Consider the following 10,141-nt stretch of genomic DNA (forward strand, 5'->3'; position numbering starts at 1 on the left):
GCCCATGGGGATCCATGGGGGATGCAGAGATCCGCTCACAGCCCACAGGGGCTGTGCCCATGCCAGAGCGGGTGGATGCCTGGAGGAGGCTGTGGTCCAGTGGGAGACTTGGTGGAGAGAGGGGGCCCTTGCTTCCAGGCTGGAGCAGCCTTTCCTTGGAGAACTGCACCCTGTGGGAAGAGACCCATGTTGCAGCAGTTTTGGGAGGCTGTGTGCTCATGAGGGGGATTCACGCTGCAGCAGGTGACATTTGGCTGCTGCTCTTGAGAGCAGACCCATGCCAGGGCAGTTCACGGAGAAATGTCTCCTGTGGATGGAACCCCATAACCTCAGAGGGCGAGGACTCCTCTCCCTGAGTAGCAGAAGAGAATCTCAGTGATGAACTGACCAAAACCCCCATGCCCTGTCTCCCTAAGCTGTCAGTGGGACAGAGGAGAGGCTGGAGTGAAATAATGTTTTAAGGGCTTATTTTACTTCTCATTTTCTACCTCTGATTCTGCTTGTAATAAACTCACTCTGCAACCTTAAGTTTAACCCTTTCTGCCCTTAAATGTTTTCTTCTAGTCTTTATCTCACTCATGACCCCTTTGTTAATTTTTTTCCCTCTTCACTGCCCAGATGTGGCGGGGGAGGATGAGCAAGCAACTCTCATGGGTGCCTGGTGTTGGGCCAGTATAACACCATGACATTTGTTCATACCCTGGTCAGAACTCAGTCTAATCCCAAGAGCGAGATGCCTCTGAATGCTGGCAAACACATTCATTCTCTTAATGCTGTTAGATTTCCAGTCATCTTTCGATCAGCTCCCACTCCTTTTACGTTCCAGAGCCCCCTTTGAGGGTCTGTGTGTTATGTTTTAGGGCAGGGATTTAGAGACACAGACCATGCTACACAAGAAAAATTGTTTATTACACTAGTTTACCAGTATTTATTGTTCCATACAAAATATTCCATTCGGACTCCTTTGCCCCTGTCCCCTGAGTAGCACAATCTTCTCGGTTATCATTTTTTCGCCAGCAATGTCCTTGTCACATTGTTTTGCCGTTGCGGTCAGAGTGCCCAGACAGGATATCTTAACTTTTGTCCTTGCCTTGGATTTACCTCTCCTAACGCCAAGAGGATGGTGGCCCTGCCCAGTTCAACCTCAGCAGCTGTCTGATTTTCCACATTTTGGAGCACTTTTGATAAAGTCTCTCTTTGTTTATGTGCTTTGGAAAGAGTGCAATTCTGGATTTGGGTGCACTGCTCCTGGGCCACTTTGTTTATGGTGGCGTATAATCCTTGTGAAAAGGTACTTTATCTTCAGCTGTTGGGTTATTCAGGAGAAAAAACAACCCAAAGCAATGATATTGAGCTACCTATCGAAATAATAACTGATAACATTGATCCATGTGAATTTTGACACCTGCTACAGGAACTTTGTCATCCTGCAGGCACATAAATAGCCAGTGAAGAGAGCACAGCCTTACACTGGAGGCACCATGCAAGTCCTTCTCCTCCTCCTCGCAGCCGCAGGGCTTTGCTGGGGGCAGTACAACCCCAACACTTTCCCAAAGAGAACCTCTATTGTGCATCTCTTCGAATGGCGCTGGCAGGATATTGCTCAGGAGTGTGAACGCTACTTAGCTCCTAATGGATTTGGAGGTGTTCAGGTGAGTTGTTTCCTGTGAGTAGTAGGAAAATGGCATTGTAATATTTGATTAATAAGCTATTAATAATTAATAATTTGATTAAAAATGCCTGAGTTGGAGACAGTAATCTCGAAGCAACTTTGCTGCTGGGGAGGGAGGGTAGGAAGTATTAACTGCTTTTAGAAGCAATCCTAACCCTGCAAGACCCTCTAGGAAGGAGCAAAGGTGTATGTCTAGAGATCAGTTACAAGGGGGCATGTGACAGGCTTCCCCTGAAAGCTAAATAGAAGGTAAAGCTCTTTGCCTTCTTCTGAAGGAAGTATGGAAGCAGGCTTGGCACTACAGGCAAAAATAATTCCTGTGGTTTCAGCCCTTCCATGCACATGTCCTGGATAGCAGGCCCATGCTGGAACTGGGCAACTCACAGGAACAACCCAAAATGTTTTTCTTGCCAGTGTACAACAAGACATCTCACAGACCTGAACTTCTGCTGGGGGAGAGAGACTGGCTTGGGGACTAACTTTCCTCTGAGGGCAGAGGTCCTGGGCGCAGATTTTGCCCTTAAAATGTTGAAGTAAAATGATTTGATTGTTAATCAAAGTACATAATTTCATCTGCAGGTTTCACCTCCAAATGAAAATATTGTCATTACTAGCCCGAACAGACCCTGGTGGGAAAGATACCAGCCCATTAGCTACAAGATCTGCACTCGATCAGGAAATGAACAGGAATTCAGAGACATGGTGGCCAGATGCAACAATGTTGGAGTAAGTGCCTTGAAAATCTGTCTGATATGGCAAGAAGTGCTGTATGAGCTGAGGGAAGGTGCTGCTGTCCTCCTTGGTGTAAACTAAGAAGGAACTGAAAGGGAAAATAAGCAACTTAACAGTGATGTGGCAAAGCCCTGGCTATCACTTCACATTGGCTACAAAACATACTGAAATGCACAAATTGCTTTCCCAGGTTCGTATCTATGTGGATGCTGTCGTCAACCATATGTGTGGGGCTGCAGGTGGCTCAGGCACACATTCTACCTGTGGAAGCTATTTCAATACTGGAAAAGAAGATTTTCCAGCTGTACCATACTCTGGCTGGGATTTCAATGATGGCAAATGTCACACTGGAAGTGGAAATGTTGAAAATTATGGTGATGCCAATCAGGTAACTTCCCCTGGAAAATTTTTCAATTTTTTTTTTTTTTACATATTCTATTAACTCTACAGTAAAATCAAATGGTGGAGTGCCTCACAAAACCTGTGCTTAGTCACTTGACAAGTGAAGGAAGTAGTGCCCATAGGTACGTATGGCCCAATACATTCTAAGTACGGAGGAATCGGGAACCTATGTGCCAATGTTTGCTCCTGAAGTGAGACTGGCATACTCAGCTCAGTCTGTGAGCTCATTTTTACAGCTTATACACTCAGCTGATCATGCTAAGGAGCCCCCTTGGAAAATTGCAGCAGTGCAAGGTGGTGCTGTAGTTGCACACTTACCGGTTTTTGTAGTTAGAATATGTAGCAGTTCTTTCTCAAGCTCTCCCTTCAGCCACTTTGCAACAATACGTTGGAATGTTTCTGCACTTGCACTACTTCATGTAGGGCTTGTCCTTCATGGGCTCACCTGGCTTGTGCTGTGGTTATCCTTATAAGGGATATTTCAAATCCTGGATTACAACAAGTTAAACGTATTTCAATTGCAATGTCCACTCCCAGTTCCTTTGGACTAGACCATCACGTTTAATTTTGCAATAAACCCCTCCCCTTACCCCTGCTCTGGTTTGGACTTACCCAGGGACTGCAGCCCCTCAGGGCTGTACCTGCCCCAAGTGCAGCCATTTCTGTGAGCCACAGGCTCATCAGGGGGACGTGGCTGCTGCATGGATTTATCCAGAGCCGCAGGGGCTCTGAGGGGCTGCTGTTCCAGCACGGCCCTGTCCATGGGCCTCGGTGTCCCCAGAAACAGATCTGCTCCAGCGTGGCCTCACCCACAGCCACTGTCCTCTCAGACAGCAAAGCTGCCCAAGCCGGCCTCGCTCCTGGCTGCCATCCCTGCAGGGTGTTCCTGCTCTGCTGTGGCTTTATCCATGGCCACATCTTTGAGGTGCTCCAGCCCAGCCTCATGAACCGCTGCTGGTGCTTCAAGCTGTGCCTGCTGCAGCACGGAGCTGCCTTGGGCCCCGACGGAGCTGCCCTTGGGTCTTCAGGGGCACCCCTGCTGTGGCACTGACACAGCCACAGCCACAGGCACTTTAGATGTTCCTGCTCTGGTGTGGACTTTTCCATGGCCACAGGCACTTCAGATGTTCCTGCTCTAGTCTGGATTTTCCATGGCCAAAGGCACTTCAGATGTGCCTGTCCCACCTGGACTCAGGCACAGGTCACAGTCTTGTGGCTGGAGTCCTCTCTGGAGTTCCACGTGCCCAGTCCAGCAGCACAGGAGCAGCAGCACTGCCCCGGCCGGGTGCCAGCGCAGGCCATCGCCAGTGGTGGGATCAGAGTGTCCCAGGGCGAGGGGATCAGCAGCACAGGCTGCAGCTGCAGCCAAAGCACAAAGCAGCCACCACTGAGCCCTAGACTCCAATGCAAATTGAGGCCAGTGAGCCCCATGTCAACCACAGGAGGCTGTCAAATTATTAGCCAAACAGCAATAACAGCTGTAAATTCCATCTAGCACATTAATCATAGCCATTGTTAATTTGAACCATTTGAGTCCCATGTTGGGCACCAAAGAGGACTTTGTGGTTTAGCTCAGCCAGCAGCTAAACACCGCTCAGCCTCCTACTTTCAGTGGGATGGGGCAGAGAACTGGATGAGTAGAACTGAGAAAACTCATGGATTAAGATAAAGACAGTTTAATAGGTAAAGAGAATGCCACACATATAAGTAAAATAAAACAAGAATTTATTCACCGCTTCCCATTGGAAGGCAGGTGTTCAGGTGTCTCCAGGACAGTAGGGCTTTATCATGTGCAACAGTGATTTGTGAAGACAGAAGCCTTTACTCTGGATATCAGTCCCTTCCTTCTTCCCAATCCAATACAACCTCATTAACCCTCACCCCACCTCCACCCCTCCTTTGGTGTAATACACAGATATCTTTATTTTTTTCTTTTCTGTTGCACAGGTCCGGAATTGCCGTGTGACCGGCCTTCTGGATCTGGCCCTGGATAAGGACTATGTGCGCTCAAAGATTGCAGAGTACATGAACAATCTCATTGACATGGGTGTAGCAGGATTCCGACTCGATGCTGCCAAGCACATGTGGCCTGGGGACATAAAAGCGTTTCTGGACAAGCTGCATAATCTAAACACTCAATGGTTTTCTGAAGGAACTAGACCTTTCATTTACCAAGAGGTAATCTTCACTTTTTTCCCTTTATATTTGTCTTTTGTATCTCTTTTGCCTCCACCTTCAGAGGAGGAACAATATAGCCACATCCAACTTGCCCTAGAAGGCGCTCACCATTTACTTAGAGCAGCCCTGCAGACATAGGTAGTTCTGATTCTTAAAAATGCCTCCACAACAGATTGTCAATCAACTGTACCTTTCCTTTCATCAGTCATGTTTTCACATGTGTCCCCTGCGTCTCATACTGACTTTGTGTTGATCTACACAGCACAAATACATAATTACTTTCTTCTCAATGTAAAGCAGGAAATCCTGCTAAGTTTTGTACATTGCATTCTTAGTCTTTGTAAGACAAGAAGGGATGCAGGTTTTCTTTCCTGTACCAGGTAATTGACTTGGGTACTGAGCCCATCACAGGCAGCCAGTACTTTGGAAATGGCCGAGTGACAGAATTCAAGTACGGTGCCAAACTGGGGACAGTGCTCCGCAAGTGGAACGGAGAAAAGATGGCCTACTTAAAGTAAGGATGAAGGTGCTGCAACTTCTCCCCAGGATTCACTGGATACACCAGTTGACAGGGAAGCTTCAAGTCTGTGTTTTTGTTTAGGAACTGGGGAGAAGGCTGGGGATTTATGCCTTCTGACAGAGCCCTGGTATTTGTGGATAATCACGACAACCAGAGAGGACACGGGGCCGGTGGAGCTTCTATTCTGACCTTCTGGGATGCCAGGTAAGGGATTGCTCTTGTCTGGGTGATGCTTCATGCTCTTGCTTGTTTGCCTGTGTGTTCTCTGGCAGGTTCCTCTGTCTCATTCCTTGTTTGTCCACCAAACAGGCTCTATAAGATGGCGGTTGGTTTCATGCTTGCCCATCCCTATGGGTTCACACGTGTGATGTCAAGTTTTCGCTGGCCAAGACGTTTTGAAAATGGAAAGGTGAGCTATTAGTGCTGAGGATCCATCCCTGAGGATTAAGGGTGAGAATGGGGCCAGAGAATTAGTCCAGTGCATTTCAGGTTGTCAAGCGGTTTCCCCATCCCAGGCTGGATGTAGCCAGTGAAACTTTGATGCTCCCTCTAGCTTTGCTCTGCAGAGGGGTTATCTGCATTTTGAATCAGAAGATAGAAAGCTGTCTTTTTAATGTCAGGTACAGTGCTGGCTCATGTTCAGCCCGCTGTTGACCAGTACCCCCAGGTCCGTTTCTGCCTGAGCACTGTCCAGCCACACCGTCCCCAGCCTATAATGCAGGGGGTTATTGTGACCAAAATGCAGGCCATAAATCTGTCTTTTTAATGTCAGGACGTCAATGACTGGTATGGGCCCCCAAGTAACTCAGATGGCTCCACAAAGGCCGTCACAATCAACCCGGACACGACCTGTGGCAACGACTGGGTTTGTGAACATCGCTGGCGTCAAATCAGGTAGGGCACTGGGGAGAAACAAGAAGTAAAAGCAGTTGCTTTTGCTTGCTGCTCCATGTGGCTTTTGAGGTGTTGCAGGTGCAGTGGCAGACACTGCTTGTGTTTTCAGGAACATGGTTATCTTCCGTAACGTGGTGGATGGTGAGCCTTTCTCCAACTGGTGGGACAATGGCAGCAATCAAGTGGCTTTTGGCCGTGGTAACAAAGGCTTCATCATCTTCAATAATGATGACTGGTAAGTCAGTGTCAGAAATAGTTCCCCAGAGAGAACAATAGCATCCCTCATCAGCAATCCAGCATGAGCTTTTTGAGTGCATGCTGGGTCAAGAGAGCTAAAATGGGAGTGTAGGATGGGTAGGATCAGAAAGCTCATGCTTTACAATGCCCTTCAAATAGGAGGATAAGATCATGTTCAGAAATCTTACACACCATTTGAAATACCTGTTTTAAAAACAATGGATAAATCGTGTTTCTTTTCTCAGGAATATGAATGTCAATGTGCAAACTGGACTGCCCTCTGGTACCTACTGTGATGTTATTTCTGGACAAAAGGAGAATAACAGATGTACTGGAAAGCAGGTGTTTGTTTCTGGTGATGGAAAGGCTAATTTCCAGATTAATACCGATGCTGAAGATCCATTTATTGCAATTCATGTTGATGCCAAGTTATAATGCAGGAGAAACATCCTCCTCTGTTTGGTCTGTGCATTACTGTTTCCCCCATATGTTATTTCCTGCTATTTGATCGTGACTCTCTATTGAATAATAAATGGCATTCAAATTGAAGAGTAGTGCTTTTCCCCTAATGAATTAGATGTAACTTTATCCCCTCCTAACTAGTGGTGATGCAGTGGTAGGTTTGTAGGCAATGCAGCACTCCAGTTCTCAGGTAACAAAAACACTGGAGAGAAAATTAAAAAAGAATCCAAGCCAGCTAAAATGGCTAAGCTACAGTGCAGGATTTCCAGGGCTGATGCATGCACCCATACCACTACCAGAGTAGCCACCTTGTGGGTTGTGAGCTATGAGCAGTGGCTGCATACAGAGTTTGTCCCTTGCTTATGACAAATCAAGCCTGGGGTCTGGGTCACTGAAGGAAGCTGGGCTGTGCCAATCAGTTATTCCAGCCTGTGGCATCAGTGAAACCAGCAGGTTACCTGGTTCACAGTCAGCTTGTGCCTGGACAAAGCAAAGCAAAACCTCAGCTCTTGCATCGTTTGCCCCAGCAAGTGAATGCTGCCTGTGCGGGTGCTGAAGGTGCCTGAGAACACACGATGTATCCAGGCATTGCTTCCGCCTTGTGCCAGTGGCTGAGGCATGGCAAATTCCTGCCTCTGGTGTCTTGGGCACCCTTATTCTCTAATATTGCAAAGAAATATGCAAACACAGTACAGGTTTGGCAGCTTTCCCAAATCCCTTGTCAGCTGTGAGGAAATGCTGAGGTAAAAGCGAGTGTGCAGGCCTTGCTTTAAGTCAGAATCTCTGCTAGGCCTAAGTGCTGACTGCATCCCATTCTGGAGGGGAAAATGGAAGGAGGTTGCTCCAATTTGAGGTGAAGGTGCCGTTTTACGTGTCATTACTGTGGTGTTGGTGGTCACTATTGGCTGCAAGTGTCTGTCAGGGCAGTCAGGGTGTGGGAAGTGTCCCTGGCCCAGCACTGGACCTCCCATCTGTCTCCCCCACTGGCTGTTGCCAGCATCTCCTGGATCCATCCACTCAGCCCTGCATCAGTGGAGAGGGGCCGAAGATGTGGGGACTCACGTGGCAGGGTGTTGGTAGCCTTTGCAAACTGGTTATTGGCCCACAGGGGCAGGCCAGGGAGTCCTTGGGCCCCTCTGAAATTGATAGGAGCTGTCTTAAGGCCTGCAGTCAGCTCTACCCCTCAGAAACTAGGACTGCATCCTCTATTCCTCAGACATTGCCCAATCCCAAATGGAATAATCAGTTCACACATCAGATTGCACATCCAAGCCCCACACCATTTGTGGCAAATGGCGGAAATGACACACACTGATCTGAGGTGTCCATAAATCAATGGGTTAATATGGAGAAGGTTGTCTGTGCCTGTGAGCACACGTGGATCCACTTTCCAAGGATGTTGCAGTGCAATGAGTTGTTTTGCTTGATGTAGGTTCACATAGCTCTGCATTTCAGAGTGGTATGAAATAGAACACGGAGAAAACAAAATCATGGGACACTTTCTTTAGGTGTAAGTAAAACTTTGTGGGCCAACGTTCACTGCTTTGAAAGGACCTAAATTGCATTCAGACCTTGGGTTTTGTTCCTTTTATTTCAGGATTTTGGTACATTGCGTTATAATTTAAGCACAAAGATGATGAAGAAAGCAATCGTGTCATCCAGAGCAACACCAGATCTTTCAGATAACTCACTAAACCCAGAGTTACAGTCAACCTTACTGGGGATCTCTAAGTTTTCAAAAGAATGTTAGTATGAGGAAATGTTTGTTTTTATAATTTCTATTGCTATTCTTCTATGTGAAGTGATGACACTAAGGCCTTAAATTTTTATACCAGCGTTCAAAGAAAAATTGAAATTATATTATGAAATTATCAAGTTTAAGGTAAGATATTTGCTAGGGCACATCACGATGGCACAACAGATCTGCTGAATTGTAAAGTTTTAGATTTTTTTTGGCACAATGCAATATTTAATTTTCTCTTAGAAACAATGCTCACTTTCATTGGCCAAACAGTGTATTTAGGTGTGTAATTAATATCTGATTCTAAATTTACATATATTTTAATTTTAAATTTTTTTTCTTCTATTTATTTTTCTATTTCTCTTCCTTTTCTTTGTTTTTAATTTTGGAGTTTTTTTCTCCACCATAGGTCTGTTTCCAAATGGTAGCATAATAGTGATCAGAATTTAATGGAAGAGCAGTACAATAAAGCAAAGTGAATAGTTTTTTGTATGTACAACTGCAAACTGCTCATATTTAAGTTAGATATATATAGAGAGAGAGTGAGAGAGAGACACATTCAGACAGTAAACACTTTCACATTCACCCAAACAGAAATGTTGTATGATTTGATAATTTATCCTTCTAGTGTGTTTAATCCACAGAGTTAAAATTGTATATTTGTCAGATAAGTGGACATAAAGAGTGAGATTAGAAAAACCATAAGCTCGTAGTGTATTATGAGTGGACCAGAAAGTTTTTTACTGAATTATTTATGGCAATTTATTTTCTCAGCTAAGTCCAACAGCAAATATAAAAAACTTTTGTTCAGCTCTGCATGCCTTTGTGTCATCTTATTATTTCTCCAATTACTGTTACTTTTCTAAGAGAAGAAGGAGTTCTGTAAAGGGAAACTAACAATCTATTGTCTCTTTCATGGAGACTGTAAACATTTTATTCAAGTTATTTTCTTCTAAGGGGAAACAAATGAAAAACTCAACACACAATACAGACTTTTAAATTGCTGATCATATGTTTATCTGGAATCGGTGTTTTTAATAGTTTTAGTATATTGGTCTCATTGCACAATTCTGAACAGTATACAGATATTTCCTTTGCAAGTGTTTTCATGCTGTGACAATTTTAATTTTGCCTTAATGCTAAATCAGAATGGTTCTAAGAATGAATGCTAGTGACACTGTTTGAGATGATAGTGGTGAATTCTCTCCAGTCAGTAGAGTCAAAGTGAGAGTGAGTGCTTGGATTTTCACCCGGTTGGCACACTAAAGCACTTAGGGTGGGGATAAATAGCCAGATTATTTAG

At 45.3% G+C, this 10,141-nt stretch overlaps 1 protein-coding gene across 1 annotated transcript; it reads left to right on the forward strand.

The window, feature by feature from the left end:
- The first annotated feature begins 1,458 nt into the window (after positions 1–1,458).
- LOC100221615 (pancreatic alpha-amylase) lies at positions 1,459–7,184 on the forward strand. The gene is made up of 10 exons (XM_002186562.6): positions 1,459–1,652; positions 2,252–2,398; positions 2,595–2,792; positions 4,754–4,984; positions 5,365–5,498; positions 5,586–5,708; positions 5,814–5,913; positions 6,277–6,398; positions 6,508–6,633; positions 6,881–7,184. The coding sequence occupies exons 1-10, from the start codon at positions 1,482–1,484 to the stop codon at positions 7,068–7,070; spliced, it is 1,542 nt and encodes a 513-aa protein (XP_002186598.5). The 5' UTR covers positions 1,459–1,481; the 3' UTR covers positions 7,071–7,184.
- Positions 7,185–10,141: the final 2,957 nt, after the last annotated feature.

This window comes from Taeniopygia guttata, chromosome 8, assembly GCF_048771995.1.
Source record: "Taeniopygia guttata chromosome 8, bTaeGut7.mat, whole genome shotgun sequence".
Taxonomy (NCBI): Eukaryota; Metazoa; Chordata; class Aves; order Passeriformes; family Estrildidae; genus Taeniopygia; species Taeniopygia guttata.